This window comes from Equus asinus, chromosome 5 (genome assembly GCF_041296235.1).
Source record: "Equus asinus isolate D_3611 breed Donkey chromosome 5, EquAss-T2T_v2, whole genome shotgun sequence".
Classification (NCBI taxonomy): domain Eukaryota; kingdom Metazoa; phylum Chordata; class Mammalia; order Perissodactyla; family Equidae; genus Equus; species Equus asinus.
The window spans coordinates 107665628-107684156 of NC_091794.1; the positions used below are offsets into that span (position 1 = coordinate 107665628).

General features: G+C 37.8%; 1 protein-coding gene across 7 annotated transcripts in view; it reads left to right on the forward strand.

Moving 5' to 3' along the window:
- RERE (arginine-glutamic acid dipeptide repeats) overlaps nucleotides 1-18529 on the forward strand; it is a 403675-nt gene that overhangs the window by 255982 nt on the left and 129164 nt on the right. For all 7 annotated transcript variants that reach the window (XM_044769612.2, XM_044769615.2, XM_070511161.1 and 4 more), the window contains one exon: nucleotides 12440-12488. In XM_044769612.2, coding sequence (XP_044625547.2) covers nucleotides 12440-12488 — 49 coding nt within the window. The remainder of the gene's footprint in view (nucleotides 1-12439; nucleotides 12489-18529) is intronic.

An 18529-nucleotide genomic window follows, 5' to 3' on the forward strand; every position in this document is an offset into this window, starting at 1 on the left:
TTGTGTATGTATATTTTGTTGTGTGACTTGAGAACTCTGTAGGAGAAGAGTAAAAAGAGGAGTTGATGCCTGAGAAGGTGGAGGCATTGGCAAGGCCAGGTTTTGTGCCCACTGCTTAATGGGGCTGGACACTAGTCTTTTCTGTGAGGGGAATTATGCTTTTTGCGTGTCCTGTTTGCAGACAGGGCTCAGACAGATAGCTCTCACCATTGCTAACTTAGGCAGCCAATCATAATAAGCAGATTTAGGACAAGTTGAATTCTTACCCAAGTGGATTTTAAGTGAAGTTTTTGAATTATATTGGTTGTTCCTCTTTGTTTCCTCTCCCCTTTTTTCTTATAAAAATTGGGAAAACTTTTGAAGTGACACCTAAGTTTTGTGCATTTGTAAAGATGAAAGGAAGTTTACAATGTAGAAGAATGTGCAACTGAAAAACTCCCATAGGATAGGAAAGAAATATATTGTACATTGGTGATGCAGGGAGAAATTCTTCATGTAAGCTGTTTGTTGTATAATATGAATATGGAGCTGTGCATGGTCAACTCTTATCAGAGGAGGCCCCTGGTTTTGGTGGAAAGTTTTTAGGCAGGCTAATAGTGAATTCTAGCCACTGAAAATACTACTGAAGTATAATCTGGCTTCTAGCAAGTTCAATTTTGGGATTGCGATTAAGGAGATGAATTATGCAGGGATAATTTACGGTTAGTGCATTTATTACTATTTTTTAATCTCCTTTTCCATTCATGTGATGGCTGTCTTCCCATTGTGATCATGTTTATTTGAACATTGCATTTGGGAGTTTGGGGCAGATATCCACTTGTCTCCATACCATGTCGTGTTGCTTCTCAAACTTATTTTATTTCACTCTATTTAGAAGCACATTTACTTTCTTTTCTTCTTCTCTGTTGTAAGTGTAAAATTATCCTTTCTCTAGACTAGAGGAACTGGACGCTGCAGCATTTGCTGGTTATTCACATGTGGGATCCTCGTAGGACTAAAGTTTCAGACTTATTTCAGAAAACTCATTGTTTGAGTCAGGAGAATATTTGTTAGGAAAAAAGCTGTGGACCTGCCTTTCAATTCTTGGATCTTTAATTCTTCTTAAACTTTTCTTACATTTAGCAAAAAGAATGTGATAAGGAAGCTGTACTTGTAGCTGAATCAATTCTGGTCGGGTTTCTCCTGCTTGTCTGGCTGGCCTGGCCTAATACAAATGTGCATTTGTGGAGCTTGTGTGCAGCCACCTGTTTAGATGGCAAGGACTTGTAATTACCACTGTAATCTGTGGAAACCCTTTGTTGTTAAGAGTCAAATTTCTCTGTTTCAAATCCAGTAAGATAAGTCCCTAGAGCTGTTTTTTGTCTGGTATGCATTTGTTCTATATTTTCCTTGCAAAAATATTTTTGGAATGTTATTTCCTGACCACCATCTTCTGCTTTACAGCTTCTATGCTTGTGTGGTGGTGGAGGTGAAGGAACAACATATGGGAAGTTCTTCTCTTGGTTGGTGAAGTCCTCTAGGGTCTGTGTGGCTTGGGCATTGGAAGGATGCTAGTTAGTTTCCTTTTGGTTTATTGTTCCCCTCCTGTTGTGCTTCAGAGTATCAGGAAATGTTGGTGAATATAGACAGTGTATGTGTCCAAAAAATATAAAAGTAAAAGTTCACCAAAATGTTATCCTGTTATTACCTTTTCTTGTCATTATATTAGACTCTTGAATCAGAATCTATTAAAATGTTCCTCAGTCAACATAAGTTTTGCAGTCCGTGAATCTGTTCACAGCATAGCTCTGCTTTTGACCACTTACTAGACTCTTGGCCTGGTTTGTTAGCTTATGAATTGGAAGATTCTGATATGCCTCGGACCTGATGTTCACCATGTCTGTGATTCTCCAGTTGTTTATTGTTCCTGATCCTTTTTCCTTCTGAATTAATTTTTCCTTTTCGGTCGTTACTGAACTGAGTTGTCTTCCACCAGAGAGGCATTCATTCTAAAGCTATAAGACAAATATCTGATAGAATGAGAGAGAAAATAGAAAATAGGGGCTAAAGGGAGATTTTAAATTATGTATGCATTCTTGAGTCTCCTCCCAAACTGATAATCATCTGTATTGAGCAGTGTCTGATGGGGGAGGATACAGGTTCTTGAACATATCTTTAAAGCAAATCTCAAAGAAAACTAATCTAGTCTCATGTTGTAGCCTCTGTGATATTTTGGGTCTAAGCTAAGAGTTCATTTTAATTCAGTTGGGATAATTAGACATTATTTCTATCAAAGTTCTTTGAACTATACATTTATTTGACTATTTGATTGATTGTCTTCTCTATTGTACCTTAAGCTTCTAGGGGCACGGACAATGTCTGTTCTTGTAGCCTCAGTTCCAGTAGAGTGCCTGAGTCAAATGGGCCTCCAGCATAAATATATTGAATAAATGAATGGCATCTAGGGTAAGAGAAAAGATTAGATTTGGAGCTAGATGGTATGCTTCAAATTCCACCTAATATGTGACATTGGGCAAGCTGTGACGTTGGCTAGGTTCCTTCTCTCCTTTGAACCTCAGTTTTATCATAGGTCCTATGTAGATAAATACTATTTCCCACAGTTGTTACAAAGATGGAATGAAAACAGTATGAAAGTGCTTGGCACATAGTGGCTCAGTTCATTGTTATTAACTCAGAGGCTAAGTCTACAATCTCATGTGGGTATAGTTTTGTCAATAAGCTCCGTATGTTTTGGGTCAACCTATTCAACTAAGACAATGTTAGGAATTGTGTTAGGAATTATGGTAATTAAATTAGTGACCAATATGTTTAGCCACCATTTATTGATCCACTTTCTTCTTATGCTCTCTTAGAGCTACCGTTCTTGAATTTCTTTTTTTAAAGAAGCTTTACTTCCATATCCTGTAACATTTGGTGTGTTCAGCATTAAACATTGTTCTTTTCTTGCACTTTCTTTAACATAGCAGGAGGGATGTATGTGTGTGTCAGTGCTTGTGTTGCCATCACCACTGCTGCTGCCTCCTCCTCCCCTCCTCCCATGTTCACACCACTACAGTAAGAGGAATAAGGTGATGGTCATATTTTTTATGTCATTTCCCAGAGACTTCCCAGTGGGAACAAAGAAACATGTAAACGTGCATTGTAGACATAATTACTTGGTCCAAAGTCCCTCTTTTTCTGGGGACACTCCATTCCTGTTAATTTCAGAGTGCAGAAAGCCAGCAACGTTTTTGTTCTGGAGATCGGCTTAGTCTTCAAATACTGCTGCTTTATAAACTGTTTCAATCAAGCAGGGTTTAAAAAAGGTTTGTTTTGTAAAGCGTCGTATATGTGTTCATGCAGCTCCTTGTTGGGCTGCGGTCCTTATAGCTGTTTCCTACTTTACAGCAGGTGACAACGGTAAAACCCATGAGGAGCCTGAGTTGGGGTGGAGTCATACTTCATGGGCAGATATGTTGCATATTACTACATAACAGGGAAGAGGTCAGACAAATAAGAAGTTTAGCCAGTGGAGCAAGGTCATTGTAGTGCTTCGAAACTAGATCCTTCTCACATGTTGTTTAAAAATTTTTTTACCACTTTTTTTCTGATGTTACATATTATGTAGAGGTTGTATTTACTGCATCTTATTGTCAGTATAGAAATTCTTATTCCTCAACCAATGCCTACATTCTTAGTTCTGAACTCTGAATTATATTTAGAGGGACTCTGTAGAAGGAGAACTGCTTCTGTGGCCTTGAAGCCTCTGTAATTAGCTCACTGTGACCCCTTGAAAGAGCACCTTTGTCTCCTCAGGCCTTGGTTTCTTCTGTTAAGGCAGAAGATTGGCTCAGATGGCCTCTAAGGAACCTTCCCTCAGGAAAAAGTTAGAATATTATGATTTTGGATTTTGGATGACTTCCTGTCTTGACCTTTGCATATGTGTATGATTTTGGAACATTAACGCTTTCACTATTGACTGATTCTCCTTTTCTTTTTTCTTTGTTTTTAATGAATACTGAATTTTTTTTCCTCCTGGGTAGTGTATCAAGCCTGTTTCAGATTAATTTTTCTTAGAGGGCTAGCCTTCTGTCACAGGTGGCTTGACTTAATTTTGCAACAAAGCACTTAGTTGCTATCTATGGCTAAACAGTAGTTGAGTTAAAATATTGGAGTCATTTATGCATTTAAAGTATATTTAGTGAATGCCAGTCAGCTCTGGGATATAAGGGGGAAGGATATAAGCTGAAAACAGACTTGGTTCCTTACTCGCAGGGTGCTTTCAGTGTAAATGGCAAGACAGCCATCGAAAAAAATAATTACACAAAATAAATATAAAATCATGACTGTGATAAGGGCCAAAGGAGAGGTACGTGGTGCTTTAAGAACTTATAATAGAGGAATTAGCTCCCATTCTCACTTATTGTCAGTACTTAGAGCTAATAATAGTAATGACTACTGTGGAACAGGCACTATGTCTCCTTCTTTCTGTAGATCATCTTTTATTTTTATAGCAACTTTGCAAACTAGCCATTATGAATCTCATTTCATAGATAAGAAAACTGGGGCTCAGAGAGATTAAATTGTGTCTTTAAGATCATGCTTCGAACTTCAAGAACCTTGGTACCGGAATTCAAATCCAGGTTCATTTGATTCCGGAGTCTTTGCTCTTCCTCTGCACCTGAGCATCTAAACTCAGGTGTGTATAACAATTATTCCTTCCCAGTAGTAGGGTGCCAAAGTCGTGGGACATCCTGATAGGAGGTACAAAAACAGAGATTTTAGTCAGATTTAGGGCAGTTTTCTTTTTCTATCTTAAAATGCGTGAGAATATGTTATGGAATAGGAGACAAAATTTACCTGGATTTTAAGATACTATGTTGGACTTTAAGGCAATTGCAGACTTGTTAAAGACTGCTTTAGAAATAGGTGTCCATGTTGGAGAAATCTGAGAAACCCAGCAGGCTGTTCTCGCCTTCCTTATCAGCCTCATTTCACTCCTGCCCACAACCCTTCTAAAAAGAAGTGATTCTGATAAATTGCCTTTCGATATTCCTAAAATTTGGTGTATTTCGTTCTGACCCACAGACTATTTCCGTGGTCACTTTTTGAATGAGCTAGTAAGTGGAGTTTCTAGAATCTTCTTTCTGTTGATTGCATGCCAGTCTTCCTATTCAACTTAATACCCTATAGAAAAGATAAGAATTATGTACTGCCTCAGCCTTGTGATGGAGAGACAGGTAAAGGAAGATTGCACAGTGGTTTCATTCACACATTCCGCTAGCTACAGAGCGGGGGTTTGACTTGAAAGTTATCAGTCCCACCCTTTTCGGATTGGGCCTCAGGCCACACTGCTGTTACATTCTCGGCTTGGGGCGGAGACCAGGTCTGGGTTATAATGGGAAGTCATGCCAGCTCCCTGTAAAAGGCCCCTGTTGTACCAGCTCCTGTCTTCTCCCCTGGACCCCATGTCCTTGTTCCTGTTCTCTGCCTGTAGACTCAAGTCCTTGTCTTAAGCAATCACCATGGTCATGTAGAGATATTTGGGTGTCTTGAGTGAACATTCACAGACCCTTGCCTCCCTCACACTGTCCCTGCTCTTCAGGGTGAAGAAATGATTTTGTTTGGACAGGCTCTTTTTTCCAGCTGGCATGCTCTTCTCAAGGAGCGCCCCTGCATCTGGCCAGTCAGCCTTCTCATCTCCTTTGCATAGATGCTTCTCCCTTTTTGATATTCAGTTGCAGGCTTCCTGTTCCTTTCTGTCCACTCCCTGTTTACTTCTTAGTCTAAAATGTTTCCATGGTAACAGGTTACTTTTCAAAGGGAACATCTTGTCATTTTTATTTAATCCACTGCAGCTGAAGAGAACTGAAATATTAAGTTGTAGTTGCCATGGATATTGCTTTGTTACATTGGTTTCTTTTGTGTCAGATTTCATATACAATGAATTTCTTTTTTTTTTTTTAAATACTCAAGGAATACACACAATGACTTACCATTATTGCTATAATTTTGCTTCTGGGACTATTTTTTTTATATTCCAAAGCAAAGATTTGTAGAATGATGGGGACTGAACCTCAACACTTTTGAAAAACATATATTATTTATGTTAACCTCACAGAGAAATTCCTCCTTGCTGGTGAGGATGGTGATAATTCTTTTTTTTTTTTTTTTTTTTTTTGTGGAGTATGATTTGCACTTTAAGATGTCTCAAAAAGGATGACCCCTTTCCAAAGATCCTTAGTAAACACGGAAAAAGAAACATGTGGCTTGAGTTAATTCCTTGAATCTCATTGCTTATTAACTGTGGAATTTTTTTCCTTCAGTTACTTGTTCAGCTGTCTACAATATATTTGGGGGGAATCTATTTATCATTTAATCAGCTTTTCTCATCTGTCTTGCTTTCTTATCACTAGTCTGTCTGTAATATACCACTCAGCTATCCTCTTCTTTTGACTTTAAGAACTTTAGTCTTTTAGACTTGCAGGAAGTTACAGGATACTGCAGAGTGCTCCCATATACCCTTCATTCATTTCCCCCAATAAGTACATTGTATACAGCTCTAACACAATGTCAAAACCCAGACATTACATTAATACAATGTGTGTATAGTTCTGTGCCATTTTATCACAGGTATAGTTTTGTGTAACCAACACCATAAGCAAGATCTATTCCATCATCGTGGAGATCTGCTTACTCCCTCCCCTCTCCTCCCACCATTCCTAACACTGGCAACCACTAATCTGTTCTTCATCTCTATAATTTTGTCATTTTGACAATGTTTTTATAAACTGGACTTTAATTTGGATAGGTTTTTTCTTTTGACATGATTTTCAAAGTTTAAAAAAAAATCTTTTTGATTATTTTGTCTTGCTTTGGTGCTTAAAATGAACATAGAAATAAATTAGGGAAAAGGATATGGCTTCCCATACTGATGCCATTCATAATTAGTTGTGTAACTGGTGTTCAGTAACTTAATCACTCTGCCATATGGGAGTGTGGCTGGGAGCTCTTGCTTTTGAGTCAAGTAAACTTGAGTTTGAATCCTGTTTTTTTCACTTGTTAGCTGTGTAATCTTGGGCAACTCATAACCTCTCTTAGCTTCAGTTTCCTTATCAGGACAGGTAATAATAGCACCTACCTTACAGGGTCATCCTTAAGATTAGATAAGAAAATGTATGTTATTTGCTTAGCTCAAAATGCCGGGTACATAGTAAATGTTCAATGTATATGTTAGTTGCTTTCTTAATGTTAAAATTAGTACTGTTATTATAAGTCTATAAAGTGGAGATACTGCCTCATAGAGTTGTCATGGGAATAATGTAATAATGTATAGCTGGCATAGAAAGCACTTAATAAGTGATAACTGGTATTATTATTTTGCTTGTGTTTGTCAGATAAGATACCTGAATTTAAAATAATGTAAGTGAAAACCCTGAGGCAAGGTTAAAGGTGTACATACATGTGTCCTGCATTATCCTGGGATATGACTTCCATCTTTGGTTTCTTATTTCATACATACTGTCTTTTATCTGACGTTACTGGGATTTACACCGTCCTCGATCTGGGTTTTCCTTCCTTAATTGATGACCATCCTGGCTTTGCCCAGACCTACTGTGTTAATTAAGCAGCGCTGCACATCAAACAGAAACCTCTTTAGTAGCTATGTTGTTTTATTCACATCAAACAGAAACCTTTTTAGTAGCTATGTTGTTTTATACACATGATAGAGTGAGATCTGAATATCTGTGAATATCACTACTAATGCTTTCATTAATATCAAGATATGAATTAAATGAATTAATACATAGAAATGAGATAATACTGTAGAGCACCCAGAACAGATAGAAAGTACTCAAATGTTAGCTCTTATTACAAATAGAAGATGCAAGCTTTATCCTTCAAGGTTAGGGGCCTTTTGAATTTTAGCCTCCAGTATTTTCTAAAGTTCAGAATGTATTATCAGTGCTTCTCAAAGCGTGGTTTATGGACCCCATTATTAATTTTATCAAATCTCAACCCTTGAGTTCCTGTCTTTGTAATGTTCTTTGTGATGACTCGGGAAGTGACATACAATACTTCTAGTGCATACCGAAGGACACGGATTATTTTTTGAGTTAGAACTAGTCACTTTTTTATGGAACACTATTTTTATTTGAAAGAATAACTGACAAACTGTGGTTATTCAGACTTGGGTAATCGGCAGACGTTTTCTTGAAAATGAACAAAGTGAGGCTGCCATTTCAAGGAAAACAACTGATAGTATTTACCAAAGCTAAGATTTGAGCTTTCAAGTAAAAATTAGAATTTTGAAAAACTTGTACCGATGCTCTGAGCTTGACAACTTCTGTACACTTACAGGCTCTTATAAAATGAGTAATGATATTAATGAATGTAACTTTTAAAAAATATTGTATAATGAGCTGTGTTGATATTTGGAAGATCTATAAAACTTAGTGAACTAATATTTTCCATCTAACCAATGCATGACGTTACAAAATGGTGTCTGAATAGAAGATCCGTTCAAAGGCTGAGACACACCAATGGATTTTAATGTAAAAGAGTCCAGAAGATCATTGATAAGGTTTTAGATTCACATTCTGCAAAAACCTTTAAGAAACGATCACTTGTTGAGCCTTGGTATAGTATCAAAAAGAATATCCATAATTATCGAAAAGCTTATTAAAATAGTCTTCCCTTTTCCAGTTATATGTCTGTATGAGGTTCTATACATACATATATGCAGTTATGGATCTGTATTTTCTTTGTATACTTTAACGCAAACAACGTATTGTAAGGATTTGAATGTAGAAGCAGATATAAGAATCCAGCTGTCTTCTGTTATGTCAGACATTAAAAAGATTTGCAAAAAATGTAAAACAGTGCCTCTATTTTCACTGCTTTCTTGTTTAAATACAATTGTTTTTCATAAGAATGTGTTAATATGTAAAGAGCTGATTGCATATTTTAAAATGAGCCTATTTAAAATAGATAGATATTTTGAAATTTCTCAAAAACAACTTCCTTGAAATGCTCAGTAGTTTAAAGAGTATAAAGGGGTTATGAGACCAAAAAATTTGTGAACTACTGTAAGTATAAGGAAAACTATAGTAGTCAGTATGTGATTATTATGAGTGTTTTTCTACAAGCTATTGATATTACATCTCAATAATAATTCCTGGTGATTTTTGTCAAGTTTCACACCTTAGTAGTTTTAGAAATAGTCATGCAACCAAGGAACTTTTAATTTGTCCTGAATGCATAATAATGCCAGGCAGGTATTGTCTGAGATTCTTGGGGATACAAAAAATGAGTTAAATCTCAGTTCCTGTACTCTAGAAGCTTACAGTTCCACAGTGGGTGCAGGTAGGAAATGTCCAAACTAGTCATAGCAGAGTATCATCCTCTGCTAGTGCGGTGTGAACCACAAGAAGAGCATTCAGGAAGAAGGGAGCAGTGAGGCAGCAGGAGAGGAACATTTAGTTTAGTGTAGAGTTTGGATGCTATTAAAGGAAGGGAAGATTGTGATTATTCCATGGATTCCAGATACAGCTGGATACTGCCAATTACGCATGAGACTACTTCTTGTCTTTCATCTTCAGTTCATATTCTGACAGTTTTTTTGTCGGATGCATCTGGTTCTCTGTGCTGTCTACCTCTTTTTCTCTTGGACCTAAAAAGTATTTCTACTGTGTATTCTCTATTCCAGGGTTCCTGGATATTGTAGCCTAATGCCGTTGTCTGCTTACCTTGGATCCTAGTCCTGCTCAAAAATAACTTTGTTGTATCTCTTGCTATGAAACCCTACTATTTAAAATTTGCATATAATTAAGAAATACTTTTGTTGTAAAAATTGATTTTTAAGTAAACTTTTTAATAGGTTCTGTATTATTTTGTACTTTTTAACCTACTCACTTTATTGGTACCCTTCATTGACATAAAAATAAGAATGAGCGAAACAATTTTCAATTTAGGCTCTTAAGATGCCCCAACACATTTTTTTGTCTTATTTATATCAGGATTAATAATTATGAGCCTCCTATTTTTATTCAAATAAGTGGAATTAAATAGTTCTATTCAATCAGGTATTTGGGGGGTTTATTATTATTGTGGCACATTTTTGAGCTAAATATAATATTGGCTTATTAAAATATTAAAAGAAAAAATAACACAGAAAAAACATTAAAATAAAAATAAATCAGGAGTGTTTGTCCTGGAATTATCAAGGACTTAGCAGTGTAGGTAGCAGTGATGAGGAAATGCCTTCATAACCAACCATTTGGGAACCTCGGCATAACATAGACCTTCTAGAAGAACCTGAAAGTTGAGCCATGGGCACAAGTTGCTGGATGGGCTGTGGCTAAAGGTTTCTGAGATGATACGTTTTGGCTAGACTCACTTGTAGGCAAGCAAGCGTTTGGAAAGTATTTAGAAATAGAGGAGAGTTTTTGGCAGCTAGTTTTGCTCACAGCTAGTTATGAAACAGAAAGGGACAAGTTGGAAGAGAAATGGTTGGGAACACTGCTTGTTTTTCTTAAATACTCGTGATTATAATAGCCTCCTGGCCTATTTGATTCCTCTGCCTGCCTCCTAAAACAGCTTCTCATAATTCCTGCGTAAAGCTGCTGAACAATCCATCTTCTAGCTTTTTTTTTTTTCTTTCCAACATACTGTTCTCTACTAAAGGAATGAAGATGACTTGTATATGAAAGTCAGCACTTCGTGCAAGCTTTTCTCCCACCACATCCCTCCTTTTCAGCTTACTGCCTCTGCAGGATTTTATTCCCGCTTGGGAAGTCCTCTGTGTTGCTCTGCTGTTGTGCTTGTTACCTCCTTCAAAAGTCTATTTGGAGCTTAACCACTTCAGGGTCTGTTTCCTCTTGAAGCCTGCCTAATTTTGACACTCCCCTTAGCATTTTTGTCCTCTGTTTCTCCTGAAATGTTTTGTGATTGTGACTGTAGTGATTGGACTTGTTCCGGTGTTTTGGGGATGGATGCTACCTCCCCAGGTCGAAGGACTGGACTACATGTCTTCTTTTCTTTTTGTTACTCTTCTCTCTTCCTTTATCACATATACTGCACACCTTTGCCAAGATAAGACTCCTCATGAGAAAAATGCTTGGATTAAAAGAAGGTGTTGGACCCAAGGTCCCTGAAGGAAATAACAGTTTTCCAAAATTTATTTTAACAACTTCACCTGTAAGGGTGGGAGTATCAGACCCACGGGTGAAAAACAAGAGGCTCTCTGGTCCTCTGCTGTGTTATTAGCTGCTCGTAGCTCAGTCCAAGTCAACAAATAATCATTGAGTAGCTCTCACTATGTCAATGCCTTCTTCCTTGCCACTGTTGAAAGTTCAGAGTGACTGTAAAACACAACAAAGGCTGTCACTGGGCACAGAAAGAGCTTTCCTGAGATAGCCCACAGAGAGTCGTGTTTCAAAGTTGAGGGTAACAGGGAGCTGGGAAATGGAGCTCTGGGAGGGCAGGGAATGTATTTCTTTGTCCATCACTGTGCACCCAGGAAGTGCCCCGTGCAAGGCCTGGGACAAAAAAGACAATGCATATTTCATGAAGGAGTGAAAAGAAGACGACATCCCTCACTTTTGAGGGTGTGTGGAATGAAATGGGGAGGAAATCAAGAAAGGTTTAATGGAAATAGTGGCTTTTAAAAGGCACCTGGATGGTTAGGATTTGGAGCAAGGGAGGGGAGAGCCTTGCAAGTGCAGTAAGAATGGCGTAGACAGGAATGACACGAGCTCTTTCACCTAGACCTTCTGGGTCCCTTCCCTCACATCTCTTTCACGTCTGCTCAAGTTTTACTTTATGTTATAATAAGCCCTTTTCTGACTGTCATGTATAAAGAACTATAAAAATATTTCATCATTTACCATCTACTTAATTCTTTAAGGCCCTTATTATCATCTGACCTATTCTTTGTTTCTTTGTTTTTTACCGAAATTAGAATATAAATTCCAAGAAGGCAAGGACATTGTTTTGTTCATTGCTTTATCCTCAACACCTAGGCAATTCCTGGGTTACAGTAGATAATAAATATTTGATGAGTGAATGGATGACCCAGTGTGTGTGCTAGGAAGCATAAGTTATCTTGTTTATATTTTATTAAGATTTATGGTAGGGCAACTTGAAATGCTTTGAAAAGAAGAAGCATCTATTGGGATTGTCCTATAAGAGTGTCTGTCTCTCTGAGGTGTGAAAGAATGATGGTATAGGTACTCATGACAGGAAGCTGCAGTAACAGGGTTTTTAGAAGACAAAAATTTAGAGCTGTGTGTGGGCTGGGGGAGTACACATGTACAGGGCAGCATTAGCAGTAGTGGAGAAGTTAATTCTTCCTGAGTTATTCCTCATTTATTTGAAGAGAATTACTTTCTGTGAAAAATCTGTGAATGTTTGTATCAAAACTATATTGTGCTAACCTAATCTGCTCTTTTCATGACAGGAGGCTGAACAGTACCCAGGGGGAAATTCGTGTTGGTCCAAGCCATCAGGTAAAGCACATTTTAGTGGCTTCTTTAATAGTTTTTTTTTTCTTGTCATTCTACTGGCCCTGCATTTTGTTGAGCAGCAGCTTAGAACTGTTGTTATCGTATAGGAAATTTTTATATAAATGCAGAGGTTTTTTTCTTTTCCCCCGTGGATCACCACATACTTTTTTTCTTTTCCTTCTCCTCAAAGCCCCAGTACATAGTTGTATATCCTAGTTGTAAGTCTTAGTTCTTCTTTGTGGGGTGCTGTCACAGCAAGGCTTGATGAGTGGTGTGTAGCTCCTTCACCCAGGATCCGAACTCGTGAACCCCAGGCCACCTAAGTGGAGCATGCGAATTCAACCACTTGGCCACAGGGCCTGTCCCCACATACTTTTTAAATTGTGGTAAAATATACGTAATGTAAAATTTACCTTTTTAACCGTTTTTAAATGTACAGTTAAATGGCATTAAGTACATTCACATTGTTGTGCAACTGTTACCATCATCCACCTCCAGAACTTTTTTACGTTCCCAAACTGAACCTCTGTACACACTTAAACACTAACTTTCCATTTTCCTCTCCCCCTAGTCCCTGGCAACCACCATTCTAATTTCTGTCTCTATGAATTTGACTCCCCTAGAGACCTCACGTCAGTAGAATCACACAGTATTTGTCCTTTGTGTCTGGCTTATTTTACTTACCATAATATCTTAAGGGTGTACTCGTGTTGTGGCATATATCAGAATTTAATTTCTCTTTAAGGCTGAATAATCCATTGTATGTATATACCGTGTTTTGCTTATCCATTAGCTGTTGATGAACATTTGGTCGCCACAAACTTTCATTTTAACTTCTTTTAAATCCCCTTTCTTTCAGAAGAGTTAAGATGGTTAGGATGCTTGTCAGTCGGAAGCTTGTTGTGTTGTGACCTGTGCCCTCTCATGTTTTATTCTGTTTACTAGGACTCTGGTGTCATGTTTGTCATCTCTTTTGATCTCTGTATCAGTTAGGATGCTTTGATGGGCAACTGGAAAACTCTGGCTGAACATGACTGTCACATGTCATCACATCCTAGTCAGACAGGACCAGGGCTCTGCAGAGCTTCTCTGCGGTTCTCTTGGTGCTCAGCTGTCCCCCATGGACTGGCTTCTTCCTTAGGCTCTAGCTGAATTTCTCTGGTTCTAAGATACACTTCTTCACATTTTATTATCTCTGATGTTGGGCTTCATTGTGTATTCCATGGTGTGATTATAATTTAATTGGCAGCATTTCTCCTTTCTAAATGCACATAAAATTATAGTGGATCTTCCGGTGAATGAAAACAGCCAATGTTGAGAGGAGGAAAAGGATCATCCTTCTCTTCCCCTTAGAAGCCAGGAAAATTCTCCCAGAAGATCTCCATTAGTCCCAGTGTCTCATTGCCATATATTGGGTCATGTGTTCATTTCTAAAGCATGAGGAAAATGGATTTAGCATGATTGTCATGGATTGTCATTTGAGTTAGAATGGATGTTGGGGAGTCAGCCACCATGGCGAACACATACTAGAGATGTGAGACACAGGTAACTCCTTATAAGGGTGTAGAGGTTTTAGTAGTCTATCTAGTTACCCATTTTTCTGTCTAGATTTTGAGCATTTCTCGTGTCATTTGTATTTTTAACAACGTATTTTAACTCTGTAAATGAGAAAGAAATTAAGAAGTGAAGGGATGTTAGAACCAAAACACAGGGGCTGGCCCCGTGGCCGAGTGGTTAAGTTCGCACGCTCCGCTGCAGGCGGCCCAGTGTTTCGTCAGTTCGAATCCTGGGCGCGGACATGGCACTGCTCATCAAACCACACTGAGGCAGCGTCCCACATGCCACAACTAGAAGGACCCACAACGAAGAATATGCAACTATGTACCACGGGGGCTTTGGGGAGGAAAAGGAAAAAAATAAAATCTTTAAAACCAAAACACAGAAACCATCAGGGGCATCTAATTTCTAGAAGATACTTCTCATCTCAGAACTAGGATTATAACTGAGAGAAGCAGAAAGAAGCTGCTAGAGAACATTCCCCTTAATGTCTGCCTTGTTCAAATATGCCCTTTTCTTGGTGTGTCCTCTCAGTGGGTCTCACTGCCACCTCTTGACTGTAGTTTGTGTGCCTTCAGGTCTAGTAGTTAGATTTTTAATCAAGGAATCCAGTACTTGCCTGGTACCACTTGATTACATCTTCCTTTCTCTGCTCTTTTGCCACCGTACTTTCCCACCTGGTTTTTTCTTCCTCCATGTATTTCCAGGGTCATAAGAGCTTTGGACTCGAGTTTTATTTTATAGATTTTTTTTCCCTACCGTAACAGAAAAAGTGGTTCTTAAGTAAAAGATGCTTAAATTCCCTGGAAAGGAGCAAATTTAACTATGCTTGGATTTTTATATGCTTTCATTTAAAATCAGATAGTTATTTTATATCAGGTTTTAACTATATTCTATATGCTTTATTTTCAAAAGGCAGTGTTTGGGAACATGAAATACCACAGGACCTTTTTGTGAATTGGTAACATTTACCTTATTAGAAGTTTTAACTTTATTCTTAGGTAAATTATTAACATATGCAAAAGTAGGAAAAGAATAGTACAATAAACCCCTTTATCCTCATTATTCACCTTTCACACATATCAAGTTAGCGTCAAACTTGTTTTATTTCAATCATACCTCTCCCACCATTATTTTGGAAAAAAATCACAAATACATCATTTTGCTTGTAAATATTCCAAAGGTAAGAACTTTTTCAAAAAACACAATCACACTATATCACACTTAATAAAAATTAGCAAGTTCTTAATATTCACCTGTCTGTTATGTCCAGATTTCCTTAATTGTCTCTCTTTTTTTGTTTGGAGTTCAAATTTAAATCTAACTAAGAGCATTCATTGCAGTTGATTCATATGTCTGTTAAATTTCTTTTAGTTCTTATGTTTCTCTTACTTCCCCATTTTAAGTGTTGAAGAAGCTGAGTGTTTTGTCCTATACGGTGTCCCACAGTGTGGATTTGGCTGATTGCATCTTTATATGTCGTTAAACTTGTTCCGTTGTTCTTGGCAAATCTTGAAAATTAGGAGTTAAATCGAGAGGTTTAATCACATTCTAGTTTGGTATGCTGTCCGCACAAGAGCACTTCATGGGTGGTGCTACGTCGTCTACCAGGAGACACGTGTCTCTCTTCTAATGATGATTTGCAGCCATGGCTTGTTACCTAGATCTACTGTTTAATTAGGGATTTCAAAATGGTGATATTCTAATCCTGTAATTCTTTCATTTATTAGCTGAATAAACGAAGCTTCCCCCTTACCAACTATTTGATTCCCTGAATCATAAGGAAAGGCTTGATTCTTTCCCTCTATTCACCCGTGTTCGCAATATTGAGTTGGTTCCCCAACATCTTCCATTGCGCGCCAGTGGATTTAAAATATTTGTTATCTGGTAACCAATTGCAGTTCTTATTGATGATTAAAGTGTCCATTTTGGGGCCAGTAGGAGCCTCTTTCTGCTGTCTGCCGTGTCCTTTTGACTGTACCCACTGGTCTTTGGTAGAGTCTTTTTATCTGGTGTGACGTGATTCTAATGTCTCATCTTGTACATTTCCTGCCCTAGGTCTGGATCCCCTTTTCTCATAGGAGCACTCATTGTTTCAGTGGGATGTGGCATTTTTTGACTGGCTGATGAGTGTTTGTTGTTACTGGATTGGTTACTGTTTCCAGGCCTTTTCAGGGAACATATTAAGAAGTAGATTTTTTTTCTTTTCGTTTTTTTAAAGATAAAATACAGTGTGGATTCTTAACTGAGACTTCTAATTCAAATTCAAATTTTATTTAGGCCTTAAATTAACCCTTTTTATTCTTTCTGCTGTATCTCTATCTTTTTCCCCTGTCTCAAATGCTATTTTTAAACAACACCAACATAATTATTCATTTGCTTTAATCCCTTAATACATATATAACAGCCCAGAATAACAATACTCACATTGTAACAAACCATATGATTATTGAAAACAACTTTTTCTTAATATTTGTTATGGCCTTAGAATATATCCCACTAGGGCTATATAGGCAAATTACTAAGTCTTAAAGTTATTTGAAATCCTTATTAGAGAGGATCCAACTCAAAACATAGTTAGGTGCATTTGTTTCATTTCACTTTAGAGTTTTAAAGAGGTTATTGTTCTTTAAACTTAATTTTTTGGCGCAAGTCCCATGGTCGAGTGGTTAAGTTCGTGCGCTCCGCTTTAGCAGCCCAGGGTTTCGCTGGTTCGGATCCTGGGTGTGGACATGCACTGCTCATCAGGCCACACTGAGGTGGTGTCCTATGTGCCACAGCTAGAGGGACCCACAACTAAAATATACAACTATGTGCTGGGGGAATTTGGGGGAGAAGAAGCAGAAAGAAAGAAAAAAAACCCAGTTTTTAGCTCAGGTGCCAATCTTTATTAAACAAAACACAAAACTTAATTTTTTTATAATTATGTAAAATATTTGCATGGCTCCAAAGTCAAACATACAAATGAAGTATGTTAAAAAAAAAAGTCTACCTTCTACTCCTATCCCCTCCACATGTTCCCTCCCTTCCTTATGGGTAATTGTTATTTTTCCCTTTTTTTTTAATTTAAGGTTTTGATTTATCTTTATTTTTATCCACCCTCCCAACCCCCGCTGACTGTGAAACGGAGGTTGTTGATTGGTGGCCCGAGAGCTGCGTGGCCTACTGACGTTGGTTTTCCCTATACGATTGTTTTAAAAACTTGAATAACCAACATTTAAAACCATGAGCTTTCACATAAAAGTCAAGATTTCTGGACTTTGGAAAAAATTGGAGGATGTAAAACACTGGTTCTCATTCCTGCGTGGCAGCATTCCCTGGATGGGGCAGCTTCCTCTCCATCTCACCCTGGTTCCCCTCACTCCTTAGTACCTAACACCTGCACACCCAGTACAGGAGTCACTGCTACATGTGGCACTTCAGCACTTGAAATGTGGCTGGTCCAAATTGGAGTGTGGTGTTTTGTTCAATGGCACTACTAGAGTATTTAAAATTAAATATGTGGCTCTCATTTCATTTCTGTTGGACACTGCTGCCTTATACTCTGTCTGCTTCATTCATTTCATTTTTTTGCCTGGGTTCTGTGGACACTGGAGCTTTTTAACTGCAGGTCTTAGTTTAAAATATTAGACTAATGTGTCCATATTCATCATTTGATAAAATAAGAACATGTGTGTCTTGCAGATGGTTGACTTTTCGTAGGTCTCTCGTGGTTATGGTAGTCATAATACCTGCTTACTCTTGCTGTGCCCCAGCCGAGTGAGCATGAGAAAATGCTAGAGGTATTTGAATCTCCAACCCAGAGATGACTTAGAATCTTGGTTGTTGAGCACTGTTGTTCAAATATTTTTTTATTCCTTTTATTGAGGTATACCTTACATACAGTGAACTGTTCATATCTTATGTATACTGTTCAGTCTGCTGCAACAGTTCAAATCAACACAGAACATTTTTGTCATCTCAGCAAGTTCCTTCCTGCCCCTTCACAGGCAACCTTCTCCTCCTGAAGCTATTATTCATCTAATTTCTACCAGCATCTTTTAGTTCAACTGTGTTTTTAATGTTAACTCCAATGCCGTGTCTTTGTTTTGATGTTGACCATGACTCATATTGTTATTGACTCTCGAGAATAGCATTAATTTTAATAGAATAGTTCGTTGAATTTTTTAGCAAGTATCCTTCGGTGAGGTTTCGTTGTTTCTATCTGTCTCTTTGTAAACTTGTCATATTGGAAATGTATGTATTTTCCCCTTCTTTATCAAGGAGCTGTTATCTCCTGAGATGTTTTTTGGTTTTTATTTCTTTTATTCATGTGTCCATTTCTGTTTTCCTCTTTGGATCATTCTGGCACTGGTTTACTTTGACACTGTTTGCTCCTGCTTAAGTAGAGGTTAAGCAGTAAATTGTGAAGTCTTCGATGGTGAAATGATCCTGAAATGTGCTCCAGGCCAGTTTCAATGACTCATGGTTTTTCTGTTATTTCATTA